General features: G+C 40.3%; 1 protein-coding gene and 1 long non-coding RNA gene across 5 annotated transcripts in view; one reads left to right on the top strand and one right to left on the bottom strand.

Moving 5' to 3' along the window:
- Positions 1-201: 201 nt before the first annotated feature.
- On the bottom strand, positions 202-1,909 carry LOC137221336 (uncharacterized). The gene is made up of 2 exons (XR_010941974.1): positions 1,683-1,909; positions 202-788 (listed from the first exon to the last, which is right to left on the bottom strand). It is a non-coding gene; the product is annotated as an uncharacterized lncRNA (long non-coding RNA).
- A 149-nt stretch (positions 1,910-2,058) lies between these two features.
- Positions 2,059-16,359, top strand: part of ZNF410 (zinc finger protein 410) — a 37,751-nt gene continuing 23,450 nt past the window's right edge. For all 4 annotated transcript variants that reach the window (XR_010941916.1, XM_067730471.1, XM_067730475.1 and 1 more), the window contains exons 1-3: positions 2,059-2,208; positions 13,755-13,937; positions 14,890-15,025. Coding sequence is in view for 3 of the 4 variants with exons in the window: in XM_067730471.1 (XP_067586572.1) it covers positions 13,905-13,937; positions 14,890-15,025 (169 nt within the window). In the remaining variant the exon portion in view is untranslated. The remainder of the gene's footprint in view (positions 2,209-13,754; positions 13,938-14,889; positions 15,026-16,359) is intronic.

Below are 16,359 nucleotides of genomic sequence, written 5' to 3'. Positions count from 1 at the left end.
CCTATTTTTCCTTCTTTTGCTAAATCTAATATTACATGAAATTTATATCAGATATTCTGAAACCACTGGAGATTTGATGTAACTGTTTAATAGATCATACAAAAGATTTTTAAAATAACTTATTAACTTCATAAGTTGTATTTAAAATAGAATACTTGAGAAGGCACTTAGTAAATATTGAACTGGACATGCTTTACGTAATTCTTTTTTTTTTTTTTTTTTGCTTTACGTAATTCTTGAACTGAAGCTTGGTGAAGAATAAATTGGGATGGTCTTTCCATATTATAGATGGAAGAGGGACTTAATTGCAGGGTGTGTGTAGGGGTTTTTGGGGAATTCAGAGCTTGTGGAACAGTTTTTGGGATAGGAGAGCAGAGGCTTTGTGTTGGGAGTAGTATGATAAATTAAATAACTGAGGTTGGTTAGGTTGATGGAGGGACTAGATTTACTACAGAAGATATGTGTTTTGCCAAGTAGTTCACAGTATAGCCTAAAAACTCAAATATATATTGATAAAAGGCTATGTTTATTTTAGGTTAGCAGGCACATACTGTCAAATAGTTACAAAGATTTCGAGGGCAAATAGATATAGACATCAATTCAAGTTTTAAATGATGAAAAAGATTTAAACAACAAATACAGCTTCGGGCTTCCCTGGTGGCGCAGTGGTTGAGAGTTCACCTGTCGATGCAGGGGACGCAGGTTCGTGCCCCTGTCCGGGAAGATCCCACATGCCTCGGAGTGGCTAGGCCCGTGAGCCATGGCCACTGAGCCTGCGCGTCCGGAGCCTGTGTTCCGCAACAGGAGAGGCCACAACAGTGAGGCCCGCGTACCACAAAAAAAAAAACAAAAACAAATACAGCTTCAGAAAATGACAGAACTGAATGAGCAAAGTAACAAATGGTCATAAACATGGATGTTCAAGACCTATTAATGTACCTCTAAATAAGAGCATTTGTTTTATTAATTGTAATCAACCCTTTAATACAGTAAAATTGAGGATATTTTCTGAGTGTTGTGCTGGCTTATGGTCAGCTGTTTACAAACTGCAATATACTTTTGTGTAGATTCGAACTGTGTTAGTAATCAGTCACTCCAGTTGACCTCAGTGGCCTTCGCTTCTTTCTTGTTTTATATACTTTTCCAGAGAGAGCTGCATCTCTTGTCTGTGTGTTGATAACTCCCAAATCTGTATCTTATTTCTGACCTCTTGAGATAGGTAGGGACCTTTACCTCCAAGTAAATATCCCATAGGCACCTGGAATAGATAAACTCGGCTTATCTAAAGAGGAATTATCTTCCTCTGAAACATGTTGCTTCTTTGTTTTCAAATCACCATCGTTGGTGTACTAAACTACTCCCCTGGTTTCTTCAACCTTGTCTCTGTCCTTGAAAATGCCCTTCTTAGAACACACCTTTAATTCCCACTGCCACTATCTTAGCTCAGTCCCTCCTTCATCCTTTGGCACGCAGCAAGTATTCAAAAATTAGTAATTTTACAAAGTCAGTCAAACACATAAAGCTCTAACAAGTTGCGGCATCTAGCCTGAAACTCAAGTGTTCTAGCACCGGTGTGGACATCGGAGAGCTCTTTACATCCTACTGTACTGACGGAACGCAGACTCCAGGGACTTCACCTTCCAAAAAAAAGTTCTACACCGGAGTCTCAATTCTTACCCCACCTGGTATGCAATGCAGAACTAGATTCTGCAAGTTCCCTTCTCGGGCAGTGAAGCTTCGAGGTCCTCTTCACTAAGAACTTTGATAAATGTTTTAAGTAGTGATCTTTTCTTTCTCGCTTGCATCCATTGCAACGTGTACTGATCTCAGCTGACAGGAGATAACTACCCCATCCGCTGCAGTAGGGAAGCAGTGACGTCACGCCTAGAATTGACTGACCCCGTTTTTCGGGCTTCGCAGACCACGGAGCTACAAAGGCCGAGAGGGAATGAGTGGGAGGCAGGAGACCGCAGTGCCTTCCCTCTCCGAAACAAGCCTTCCTGGCCGCGCAGGCCAGCGGCCCCCGGGGCGGAACCTCCTGCGGGACTGCCGCAGCCCGGCTCGGAGGCGAGCGAGTGGGTGTGTGTGTGGGGGGCGGCCAAACTTCCTGTCCCGCGCTCGAGCTGCTTCCGGCGGGAGCCGGAAGACGCTCTGTGTGGACAGAATTCGGGACCAACTGACGGACGGACGGCTGCCCGGGACGGAAAGGTGAGCTCCGGGGTGGGCCTGATCGACCCGCTCGGCTAGGTGGTCCCCGAGAGGGAGGGAGCCAGTGCTGGCTACTCAGGGGCTTGGGCCGAGTTTGCCCCCGGAGAGGACAGGGAAACCGCCCCGGGGCACCCCACCCGGATCTGGAGCGGCCGGTCTGAAGCCCTACGGCTTCGGCTCTTCTCGCGGGCTTTTGGGGCATATGTTTCGGCTCCTTCGCTTGGTTTCGGGGCCAGGGGCATGGGGACAAGACCAACCTGGAGAAAGAGTCAGCGAGTCCCCGCGGCGGGGGCTCCTGGACTGCACCCTCCGCGAGGCCTGCCTGTGGACCTTGGGGCCCTTCACTAGGCTGTTGTAATGGGGGAACGAGGATGTCAAGGCGACTCTGCCCTGGACATTTCAGCCCAGACCTACCCTCTTCTTTGGTACGTCCGCTTACTTTCTCGGTCTAGAAGAAGGAAGGCTGCCGACTCAGAGGGTCTGGGCCACTGGTTTCTCCTTTGCGTGTCATTTCAAGGCGAGGGTGTGGGCTGTGAGAGTCTACAGCCTTATGCATTTCGCAGGTTGAAGTTTCTTCAGAGAAAAGAATTCAGTTAGTTTATTAAAGTTTATCTCACTTGCTCATGAGGCTCTGAAATGCATTTAGGAACCATTTGAAAGTTAAATATCATTAACTTGGAACTTAAGAATTTGTATTTCTTCCTCACTTTGGCACAAGGACCAACACAGCGTATTTGCAAAGAGAATAAAAGAAACATTTTAAAATAAAGCCAGGGGCATTTTGTTATTTTTAGGGAGTGAGAAATTCCACTTTGTGTTATCTTCGTGTGAGACAAGGTCAACTAAACTCGCAGTCAAAAGATTTAGGTTCTAGTTTTTTAAGTTTTACATCTAAGTAGAGGTCTAATTTTTGGCAAGTTAATGTCTAGCTTTGGACTTTTATTTCCCTCTGTAAATGAAGGGGGTTACCTATTCATTCAGCAAATATTTCCTGAATGCTTAGTTTGTGCAAAGCATCGGTGGAGAAGGGAGAAGGATGGGAGAAGGATGATAAATTCAATGAACCTTAACCAGTGAGAAAAATATGCAACTAACTCCCAAGGCAGGCTGAAATAATTGCTAAAGAGAGGTTAAACTGTGTTGTGAGAACACCAAGGGAAGGACAGATTTGTTCTGACTGGAGGGAAAGGAGTCTTCATGGAGGATGGCGTATGAGTTGGATTTTAAGGACTGGAAAGGATTTCAAAAGATCACAGCTGGATTGGAGGGTTTTATTACTGGAGGGTCTTATTACTGGAGAACTATCACAAGGGAAAGGGACCTTGAGCACTAAAATAGGTTGGAGTGTTCATTTAGTAGCCAGTCCAGTGTGTACTGGAGAAAAGGGTTCATTGAGGAATATAGTGGATGCTGCAGTTGGAACAGTATTTGAGGACATATTGTTGAATATTTAAAATGCCATGCTTAGGGATTTGACTGTTAATTCTGAAGCCCTGAACTTTGGGTAAGGGAAGTGACGTAAGCATTTCTGTGTTTTGGAAAGATGAGTGGCTGCATAAAAGATGGAATGGAGGGCTTCCTTGGTGGCGCAGTGGTTGAGAGTCCGCCTGCCAATGCAGGGGACACAGGTTCGTGCCCCGGTCCGGGAAGATCCCCCATGCCGCGGAGCGGCTGGGCCCGTGAGCCATGGCCGCTGAGCCTGCGCACTGTGCTCCGCAACGGGAGGGGCCGCAACTGTGAGAGGCCCGCATACCGCAAAAAAAAAAAAAAAAAAGTTACTTGGTTTTTCTGTTCCTTTCACTACCATTTTATGCCAAAACTTAAACTGCTCTTTTTTAAATTTTAATTTTTGGTCTTTGGAATTCACTAACATTAGTAGAATTTTGTTTGCGTTTTTTAAGTATTAACTGAGTTTTGTTCCTGTCTGTATCTGTGGTCAGCCACAGGTTTCGGGGGAGCTGAGAAGCAGATTGGCCCATGGTAAGAGAGACTAGTCCTCTTGGTTGAAATTATGTGCTTTATTTTAACCTTTATGAATAGTGACCAATTGGGGGAGCACAGTGTTTCTCAGTTTCTTCCCTCTTTTTTCTCAAGCCTCCCTCAGTCTTCCCCTTCTTTCCAAAACCGGGTCAAGGTCAAGGCATTTTCTACCTCCCTCAAGAGGATAAGAGCAATACTGGTATTCTGGGCTTTGTATTCTAGGGTGGAATCACATTGCTTTTTGGAGGTTGACACAATGCTGTTCTGTTTCTTTCATGATGCAGAGTATTAAAGCCCCGGTCATCTTTCTGTTTGGAATACACTCCCTTCTGTATGGTAGTCAGGACTAAGGCAAGAGACCTGTATCAGCTCTGTTCCCCTGTTGCTTGCTTAGTTTACTTTGGATTGGTTTTTCCCTCCCAGTATTTCTTCATGTAGCCTTCATTGGTTTTAGGCCATACCTACTCTAGGGAAATGGTGTTACCACTAATTCTGTCTAGTATATGAGAGTTCTTCATTAGGGTGTGGGACCAAAGACTGGTTAATTAGAAAAACTACTTTGTCTTTCTTTGCCTAGTGTGTAGTATTTTCCTTTGCAGACCTCAAGGAGGTTTGAGGTTTAAGTAATCTCAATTTCACCAAGACTTTTATCAATGGTAATTGCTGATTGTTTGTAATATATACATATAGCAGGTTTATATCTATGACTTTATATTTTAAGACTGATTCTGTGTTAAACATATGCATTTTAGACACTTGAAAATACTTTACAGTGTTTTTCTATCTGTGGGACATAACCTGTTAATAGTTGTGAGAACATTTTCGTGGATCTTATCATTTAAAAATAAATTCAAAGTGCATGAGATTATTATATGTTAGTATTTTATTGTTTTATGAAAATATGTTATTTGTGTGTATCTCTGTGTGTGTTTCATTCTCTGGGTTATGATGGAAAATGTATCTTACTGTGGGTTGCAGTCAAAAAAGTTTGAAAACCACTGCTCTATAGGAAATTTGGACTCAGTAACAAAAAGCAGATTTCTTAACCTTTTATAGTATATTAAGTGTTTGATAGATTTACTTGTTTCTTAAGCACTTATGCAGAACTTTGTTTCTGAAGAATTTTGTAATTATTTCTATTGCCTGATATATAAATAATCTTAGGGTAGACCTATTTCATTTCTGTATTTCAGATAAGTTTCCGAGGGCCAAGAAGATGAATAGCTTGCCCAGGTCTCAACCAACGAGTCAGAGGCAGAATTTAGATCCCTGCTTTAGAGACCTTGTATTTTTTTTTTTTAAACATCTCAACTTCTTTATTAAACTTGTTCAGCTCCTTAGTGTTAATGCATAATTTGCTGGATGATGTTGAGTGTACTGTATAAAAAGAATACAGTTTATCAAACTTCAGTTCCCAGGATTTATTTGGCTAAAAACAAGAAAGAGAGTTGTTTTCAGGATGGCCATAGAGATTGCTGTTGTCCTAAATCAACTTTGCTGTTGTTACTTATTCCCAGAACTTTTCAGGGCTTCTTGTGTTCTTTGCTTTGGTTCATTGCAAAGGTTTGTGTTGCGTGCATTTTTTTTAACCCTTAGGCTGACTATGGGGTAATATATTCAATAATAACAGTGGTAGGGTCAGTGGATTTCTAAAAAATATAATATGTGCTAGACCAAGATTGTTCCTTTAAGCAGTCTAATATGCTTTCATGGCCATAGGGAACCATGCACATAGTAAAATTTAGTTGTTGCCAAGGGTAGAGGGAGAAAAGGTCTGAACAGTATACTTAGACCAATCCTTCGGTTTCTGAGATCAGTTAGTTTTGTTATGAACTCTTCATCCGGAGCCAAGATTCCTTATTTATGTTATGATTTGTGGAAAATAGGATTTGATGTGCCTGGCCTTTGTTGCTGATAGTTAAATATCATTATCTCTTTTATTTTTTATGGAGCTAAATTAGTAATTTTTCTATTTAGAAGGAAATAAGAATACAAATTTTGTCTGGGTAAAGATACAAAATAAAAATGAGCAAATATTACTGTCCAATTAAAGGACTTTGGGTGATGTAGGCGACTGCTTGGTATCGCATCTCTAATCTCTTATCTTAATTAATATAAGAAAGCCTGGGAAGAAATTTCGTCTGAGACCCATAATTATCTTGAAAATAGCTTCTCTTTGAGTAAAGCAGTGTCTTTCACTCTAGTGTCATGTAAATTGCATTTGAAGGAAAGACATTGCATTGGACACTCCCCCCCAACCCCATACTGGTACATTATTTTTATCATAAATACTTTAAATATACTCAAACGAAAAGCTAGGTAATCGGGCTTCCCTGGTGGCACAGTGGTTGAGAGTCCACCTGCCGATGCAGGGGACACGGGTTTGTGCCCTGGTCCGGGAGGATCCCACATGCTGCGGAGCGGCTGGGCCTGTGAGCCATGGCCGCTGGGCCTGTGCGTCTGGAGCCTGTGCTCCGCAACGGGAGAGGCCGCAACAGTGAGAGGCCCGTGTACCGCAAAAAAAAAAAAAAAGCTAGGTAATCCTTATCCCTCCTGTGTTGAACCCCTATACCTTTTAATCAACTATAAAATCAAAACAAATTTACAAATAATTTAGTACTAGCAATGGTAGGGTCAGTGGAATTTTTAAAAATATATGCTGAAGCAAGGTTGTTTTCTTAAGCAATCTAATATGTTTTGATGGCCATAGGAACCATGTATATAATACAGTTTAGGTTATCAGTGTTATGTCCGTTGTTACCATGGATTTATATCTTTATGAGTAAGTATATAGACGTAAACCATACCAAAACCCAAGAAAATCCAAATTAACATTCATATTATGTTGTAGAGATGTTGTTTTACTGAAATGAAATACTTAATGTTGATCTGAATAGTGGAAAGATTTAGCTTTGGATTCACTATTATATATAATCTGTTTCTATATTTTAACTTTAGTAATAGCAATGTAGAGAATATCATACAAGGTAGTATTTGTGATGTGAAGGCATTGTGAAGCAGTTCATGATAATCAGATCTCATATTCAACCAAAACTGGCCAGAAGTCCTTGAATGCCAATTTCAGTGAGGTATTGTTTGATGACTTTGTAGAGTTAGAGTTGGCTTATTCAGAAGAAGATAAGATTTGTGTTGCAAATAAAAAGATAACACAGAAAGGGAGAAAGTTTGGGCAAATCTTATATCTGGTAAGGGACTCATATCTAGAATATATAAAGAATTCTTACAACTCAATAGTAAAAAGACAACTCAATTTAAAAATGGGCCAACGATCTGAATAAGCATTTCTCCAAAAAAGATGTACAAATGGCATATAAGCACATGAAAAGGTGCTCAACATCATTAGCCATCAGGTAATGCAACTCAGAACTACAGTGAGTTACCACTTCACACTCACTAGGATGGCTGTAATAAAAAAAGGTGTATTTTAAAAGGAGAGGATAGGGAGAAATTGGATCCCTCATGCACTACTGGTGAGATTGTAAAATGGTGCAGCCACTTTGGAAAATAGCCTGGTAATTCCTCAAGAGGTTAAACACAGTTACTGTATCACCTATCATTTCCACTGCTAGATGTATACCCTAAAGAGTGAAAACATATGTCCACACAAAAATTTGTACATGGGGCTTCCCTGGTGGCGCAGTGGTTAAGAATCCTCCTGCCAGTGCAGGGGACATGGGTTCGAGCCCTGGTCCGGGAAGATCCCACATGCCGCGGAGCATCTAAGCCCGTGAGCCACAACTCCTGAGCCTGCATGCCACAACTACTGAAGCCCGCGTGCCTAGAGCCCGTGCTCCGCAACAAGAGAAGCCACTGCAATGAGAAGCCTGCACACCACAACGAAAGAGTAGCCCCCACTCGCCGCAACTAGAGGAAGCCCGCACACAGCAACAAAGACCCAACACAGCCAAAAATAAATAAATTAATTAATTAAAAAAAATTTGTACATGAATGTTATAGCAGCATTATTCATGATAGCCAAATTGTGAAAACAACCCAAATGACCGTCAACTGATAAATGGACAAATAAAATGTATATCCATGCAATAGAATATTATTTGACAATAAAAGGAAATTAAGTACTGGTACATGCTATAACAAGGATGAACATTGGAAACAGTATGCTACGTGAAAGCAGCCAAACACAAAAGATTACATATATAATTCCATTTATATGAAATGTCCAGAATAGGGAGATCCATAGAGACAAAAAATAGATTAGTGGTTGCCTAGGCTTGGTCAGTGGAAGGTTTGGGAGGAAATGGGGAGTGATTACTAATAGGTTTCTGTTTTGGGGTGAAGAAATTGTTGTAAAATTGATTGTGGTTATGGTCGCATAACTGTGAATATACTAAAAAAATTTAGTTGTACTTTTGAAGTGAGTGACCCGTATGGTATGTGAATTACATCTCAATGAAGCTGTTAATGTAAAAAAATATTTGAATTGTAGTTTTTGAAATCTGTTAAGTGGGTAACTTGAATTGGGAATAGAAAATTTTAATTGTATATTTGCCATCACATTTCCAGCTAACGTACATAGCAAGTTGCTGTGTTAAAGATGAGATCCACCTAATACACTCGATATGGTACTGAGTGCTCCAATACAGATTCTTTTGAGGTAATCCTGCCTATTCTGCTGCATCCTACTCATCTCTCTTTTGTTTATACAGCAAACATACAAACCACAAACTGGGCACCAAAATTGTGTGGTAGAACTCAGTTATAATATGGATACTGATTTGTTCCAGAAAATACATGTGTTAATTTTTTAAAAATTATCATTGAAATGACTAAAATGAAACATCACAGATAACCACGAGCATGAGAAATGGTGATCTAGAGGTATCTATTAAACTGTAAGAGAGGTGGCAGCTCCCTTCTCTAAATTGTTATTACAGATTTGCAAAAATGTCTAAAGTATAGTATATCTGATTTTTTCCCTTGTTTGGTACACATGTTCATATACTAAATTTTTTAAAATTTTCATTAGGTAAGGATATCAGAAATGGAGCCAGTGCCATCAGTTTCTAAGAAAACTAACAAATATAAAGGACAGTAAATAGTTGTCTAGTTTCTTAGAGATTTTACAGTCCTGGAATCTTCAAGTTGGAGGAACCCTAAGGTTAACCTAAGCAAACATTTGGTAATTTCTTGGCTTCTTGAAATGAGCTGGAATTGGGGAAAAGGAATTCTTAATTCTTGAATCCTGATGATTCAAGATCAGACCTAGGGAGATGTAATTACTATTCATGCCAGCCTGCTCTGTGGGTGGGAATGCTGGCTCTGCAGCTTAATAACTTGAGCAAGTAGCTGTACTAAGCCTCGGTTCCTTCCTCTCTGAAAAGAGGGATGGGTAAACTACATTGAGCAGTTACAGTGCTTGAATAAGAAAAACGTATGTGAAAGGAAAAGTCAGGGATTTATGACAGCTTTATGTGGTAAACTTAAAATGAGCCTTTTCATTTACATCTTATACATTTTTTTTATGATGAAAGTGAGGATTTCTGGAAGCTAGCATTGGGGAGAGGTTTAACCAACAGGAGAATAGACATTTATTCACGTACTTCTAAATGCCCTTTTTGTAGAGTAAGTCTTTCTTATTCTAACTTTCCACTCTACCTTGGTATGTATTGAAAACTCCCATCCTGGGTATATTTTACACTGTATGCTTATTTTGTATATAATAGTGCTTCCAATTTAAGCAAAAATTGTGTGAAATAAAGTGGACTTATTTGCCAAAATCCTGAAAGAAAAGCTTTAAGAAAGTAAGAATTTAGAGGATGGGAGGACAAGATGGCAGAGTAGAAGGACCTTGAGCTCACCTCCTCTCATGAGCACAGCAAAATCACAGCTAACTGGTGAACAACCATTGATGAAAAAGACTGGAACCTACCAAAAAGATAATCTACATCCAAAGACATAAAGAAGAAACCACGAGACGGTAGGAGGGGTACACTTGTGATATAATCAAATCCCATACTCTCCAGCTGGGTAACCCACAAACTGGAGAATAGTTACATTGCAGAAGTTCTCCCATGGGAGTGAGCATTCTGAGCCCCATATCGGGTTCCCCAGCCTGCGGGGTCTGATGTCTGGAGGAGGAGCCCTCAGAGCATTTGGCTTTGAGGGCCAGTGGGGCTTAATTACAGGAGCTCCACTCTTGGAGGGTGCACACAAGGTCTTGCACGCAATGGGACCCAGGGCAAAAGCAGTGATGACTTCATAGGAGCCTGGGCCAGACCTACCTGCTGGTCTTGGAGGGTCTCCTGGGGAGGACGGGGGTGGGGGTGGGGGTGGCTTTGGCTCCCCTTGAGGACATTGACACTGGTGGCAGAGATATCGGGGAGTATTCATCAGTGTGAACTCTTGCTGGAGGCTGACATCTTGCTTGGATCATTATCACCAAGACCTAGCCCTACCCAACAGCCTGTAGTGCTGGGATGCCTCAGACCAAACAGCTAACAGGGCAAGAACACAACCCCACCCATCAGCAGACAGGCTGCCTAAAGACTTCCTGATCCCACAGCCACCTCTAGACATGCCCCTTTACTCGGCCTTGCCCACCAGAGGGCCAAGACCCAGCCTCACCCACCAGGGGGCAGACACCAGAAGCAAGAAAACTACAGTCTCACAGCCTGTGGAACTGAGTCTGCAAACACAAGTCAAAATCTACCCTGTGACCAGATGGTCCCTGGCCCTTGCGTGATGAGAGGGGAATGTACTGCTGGGACATCTGGACATCCCCTACAGAGGGCCACTTCTCCAAGGTTGAGAAATGTAACTAACCTACCACATACATAAAAATACAAATAGAAATTCAGACAAAATGAGATGGCAGAGGAATATGTTCTAGGCAAAGGAACAAGATAAAACCCCCAAACAACAACTAAGTGAAGTGGAGATAGGCAATCTACTCAAGAAAGAGTTAAGAGTAATGATCATAAAGATGAACCAAGAACTCAGGAAAAGAATGGATGCACAGAGTGAGAAGTTACAAGAAGTTTTTAACAAAGAGTTAGAAAATACAAAGAGTGACCAAACAGTTGAAGAATACAATAACTAAAATGAAAAATACACTGGAAGGAATCAGTAGCAGAATAAATGAGGCAGAACGGATTGGTGAGCGGGAAGAAAGAATAGTGGAAAGCACTGCCATGGAACAGAATGAAGAAAAAAGAATGAAAAGAAAGGACATTTTAAGAGGCCTCTGGGACATCAAACACACTAACATTTGCATTATAGGGGTCCCAGAAGGAGAAGAGAGAGAGAAAGGGCCTGAGAAAATATTTGAAGAGATAATAGCTGAAAACTTCCCTAATGTGGGAAAGGAAACAGTTACCCAAGTCCAGGAAGTGCAGAGAGTCCCATACAGGATTAACCCAAGGGACAACATGCTGAGACACATAGTAACCAAATTGACAAAGATTGGACTTCCCTGGTGGCGCAGTGGTTGAGAGTCCGCCTGCCAATGCAGGGGACACGGGTTTGTGCCCCGGTCTGGGAAGAACCTGCATGCCACGGAGCGGCTGGGCCCATGAGCCATGACCGCTGAGCCTGCGCGTCCGGAGCCTGTGCTCCACAACGGGAGAGGCCACAACAGTGAGAGGCCCGTGTACCGCAAAACAAAAACAAAAACAAATTGACAAAGATTAAAGATAAAGAGAAAATACTAAAAACAACAAGGGCAAAGCAACAAATAACATACAAGGGAACTCCCATAAGGTTATCAGCTGATTTTTCAGCAGAATCTGCAGGCCAGGAGAGAGTGCCACAGTACATTTTAAGTGACAAAAGGGAAAAACCTACAGCCAAGAATCCTCTACCCCGCAAGGCTCTCATTCAGATTTGATGGAGAAATCAAAACCTTTACAGACAAGCAAAAGCTAAAAGGATTCAGCACCATCAAACCAGCTTTACAACAAATGCTAAAGAAACTTCTCTAGGTGGAAAAGAAAAGGCCACAACTAGAAACAAGAAAATTACAAAATGGGAAAGCTCACTGGTAAAGGGAAACATACAGTCAAGATAGGAAATCATCCACACACAAACTAGTAGGGAGGTTAAAAAGCAAAAGTAATAAAATCATCTCCATCCACAAGAGCAGTTGAGAGATACGCAAAACAATTAGATGTAAAATATGATATCAAAACCAGTAATCATGAGAGGAGGAGAGTGAAAATGCAGGATATTTAAAATGCATTTGAAATTAAGAGATCAGCAGCTTAAAACAACTGTGTATATATAGACTACTATACCAAAATTTCATGGTAACCGCAAACCGAAAATCTATAATAGATAAATACCAGCAAACCGAAAATCTGTAATAGATAAATACACACAAAAAAGAAAAAGGAATCCAAACACAACACTAAGGATAGTCATCAAGAAAGTAAGAATTTAAAGTAAGGGGGAGGAAACAGCTTCATGAGTGTCCCGAGGATACTACTTTGAGGAAACACTGTTCAAATTTTGACTGTGTAATTACCTTTTATAAAAAATTGGGAAATTAAGAGAAGAAAAACGTCACACCAGCCTACCACCCACCCAGTACAGTGACTATCATGGCTGTGTGAATTTCCTTTTACTTTTTCCTGTGCTTATCTTAACTAGTTTTAATAACAAGTGTATAGTTTTTGTAATTTAATGTCTTAGCATTTCTGTTGCATTGTTTTCATAACTTTTTTGTGTGTGTGGTACGCGGGCCTCTCACTGTTGTGGCCTCTCCCGTCGCGGAGCACAGGCTCCGGACGCGCAGGCTCAGCGGCCATGGCTCTTGGGCCTAGCCGCTCCACAGCATGTGGGATCTTCCCAGATCGGGGCACGAACCCATGTCCCCTGCATCGGCAGGCAGACTCTCAACCACTGCACCACCAGGGAAGCCCCATAACTGTATTTTTAAGTCATACAATGTCACTATAATCAACCGTTACCTAATTGAATATATATCTATATTTATATGTTGCTTACAGTCATTATCACAGATGATAAGGTGAAATTCTTTGGGCATATAGCTTTTACGATACTTAAGACCTTTTTTTATTTATTTATTTTTAAATTTATTGAAGTATAGTTGATTTACAGTGTTGTGTTTCTGCTGTACAGCAAAATGATTCAGTTATAGCATTACCTATATATGTATGTGTATACATTTTCGTATTCTTTTCCATTGTACTTTATGACAGGATATTGAATATAGTTCCCTGTGCTATACAGTAGGACCTTGTTTATCCATTCTATATGTAATAGTTTGCATCTGCTAATCCCAAACTCCCAATCCATTTCTCCCCCACCCCCTTCCCCCTTGGCAACCACAAGTCTGTTCTCTATGTTCTTAGAATAGATTGTTAGAAATTCTACATTAAAGTACAACTTTTTATGGGTTTTGATATCTGTTGGGCTTGTTCTATTTTAAAACAAGTGTTTTGGGCTGAATTTTTTATTTGCTTGCTTGTTGTGATTTTTGGATATGTAAAGAAGTGGCTTTGTTTTTTTAGCTACATTTTCCTACTGCTCTGAATTCTCTCTCTCTTTCTTTTTTCCTTTTTTAGGCTAAATTAATTACCCACCCAGCCCAGCATCTTACAGGAAAAGCATAACACTTCCTAGAGGAGTATGAGCATAACAGGAAGGTGTCATTGACTCTGAATTAAAATTTTAACCTGTCCCCTGAACAGCTACAGGATTTGGAAGCTGAATCAATGTTATCAGATGAGTTAGAATCCAAACCAGAGGTGAGCCCAGGCAACTGGTTTTCTTTTCTTTTGGTGGGCTGTATTCCAGAGTTTATTCTCAGTTCAGGAGTCAGCAAACTTTTTCTGTAATGGTGCCAGGTAATAAATATTTTAGGTTTTGTGGACCATATGGTTTTGGTTGTAACTACTAGTTTATTACTTTTCTGTTACTAAGTACTTTCTCAAAAATTTAAAAATTCAATTCTTAACCTTTTATGATTTTTTATACTTGTTATTTAAATAAGTGTAAATTATTACACATTTACATAATTACATAATGACAAAATTTATGTATATGACATATATGTAATATTTACTACCACAAACCATTTTTTATTAATTTTGTATATATCTAAAAGTGTTTTCTTTTTAAATGTGATTAGGGGATTTAAACATTTAAAATTTTTATTCATTTTTCTCATTTTAATTTTAGAACATGTGTGTTGCTTAGTGGAAAGATCACTGAATTTGGAATCATGTTACCTAAGTATGAAGACTGACATTGCTCCTAACTAGTAATGTGACCTTGGACTAGTCATTTAGTGTCTTCAACTTGATTCCTTGTCTTTAAAATACATGTTTAATCTCACTAAGTTACAGTGGGGATTAAAAGAGCCTATACACAGAAGAGTACTTTATAAAATATAATCAGTACAATGCAGTTGAATTTGTAATAGCCACCATTTAAAAATATAATTATTTTTATCATTTCTCTGTTTTATGGAAGGTGATAGAAGTTAATTATACGATTCAATTTTTATCTAGAACACTTGATAAAAATGAGTTAAAATATTATTTTGTAGTTAATCTGGTTTTTCTATGAATAAGGTTGAGACTAGTGAGCAATCAAGACTTAATTACATCATTGCCTTTTGGTAAATTCAGAGGTTTAGATCCATTCATAATAACCTGTATTATTTGTTGTCTCCACATCCCCCCCTTTCCCCTTCAGCTGCTGGTACAGTTTGTTCAGAATACGTCCATCCCACTAGGACAGGGGCTAGTAGAATCAGAAGCTAAAGACATTACTTGCTTGTCCCTCCTTCCAGTGACTGAGGCCTCAGAATGCAGTCGGCTAATGTTACCAGGTAAAAATTAAGATCACCAGAGATAAGATAAACAAGTCTTAAGAGCTTAGCCTTCTCTGTGGTACTGGTGGAATGTGATAACTGACTTTATAACTGACTGGTAGAAACTGTAAAAATTAGGATTTGTGGAGAAAAAGCAACCATGGGACTCATAAGTGCATTGTTAGTTTATTTATTTATTTAAAAAAAAAATTTTTTTTTGGCCATACCATGCAGCTTGTGGGATCTTAGTTCCCTGACCAGGGATTGAACCCGGCCCTTGGCACTGAGAGTGTGGAGTCCCAACCACTGGACCGCCAGGGAATTCCCTGCATTGGTAGTTTAAGTCATAGGAATGGTTATGAACACCCATAGAGTGAGAGTGAGAAGAAAAGGAGGCCAAGGCAGAACTGCATGGAACTCCCTATTCAAGGTATGGGGTGAGGCAGGAGAGCCTGTGAAGGAGGGAAGAAAGAAAGGCTAGAGCAATAGGGGGAATACTGGCATAGAGTGCAGGCATGGAACCCAAGGGAATAGTCAAGTGTGACAAATGCTTCTAAGAGGCCCAGTGAGACAGGGACTGTCCCAATGAGATAGGGTCAGTGAGGTCACTGTTGACCTAGGCAGGACCTGCTCCTTGGAGAGGGAGTGGAAAGCCAGGCTGCAGTGGGTTGAGGTATCAGTGCAAGTTGAGGAAGTAACTATACTTTCTAAAGGCTGTCTTGCTATGGGAAGGAAAAAGAGAAGGACATAAAGTATATTAAAGAGTTCTTTTTTAAGATCTGAAATTTTAGAGGGTGGTTTTATATTAAGAGGAAGGAGCCCGTTAGAGAAGCTGCAAACACAAAGAGTAGATAATTGGTGAGGAGGCTCCAGGAGAGGTAGAAGGAAGTAGAATGCTGAGCATGGGTAGTGAGATTAGCTTTGGATGAGAAGAAGGAGATCCTATCACTTAACTATTAGGAAGGAAAACATTGTTTTTGGATGCAATGGATTCTTTATTTTCTAGAAATTGAAATATTTAAAATTTGGAATATTAATGTTAAATCAGGGGAGGGTCACCTATTGGTGACAACTTATTTGTTATAAAGTCTTCTGGTTACTATCCTCTAGTGGTGTTCTTTTTTGAGTTTTGAAGTGACTTAAGGGCAGATATATTCAACCAACCAGTGTTGATTTAAGGTTTCTCTATCTAGCTCCTGTCTTTCCCACATCGTTGATCTCTCAAGTCCCATTTTTCTACTGGTGTGTTGGGAGTGTTTCCAAATCCATGGATTTTCAATATGTGAAAATTTCCATGTGCTAATAAAATTTGATCTTCATTTGGCTTTTTTCCCTGAATTTTCTCTCCCAAT

This window comes from Pseudorca crassidens, chromosome 1 (assembly GCF_039906515.1).
Source record: "Pseudorca crassidens isolate mPseCra1 chromosome 1, mPseCra1.hap1, whole genome shotgun sequence".
NCBI lineage: Eukaryota > Metazoa > Chordata > Mammalia > Artiodactyla > Delphinidae > Pseudorca > Pseudorca crassidens.
This window is presented reverse-complemented; position numbering and strand designations above follow the sequence as displayed.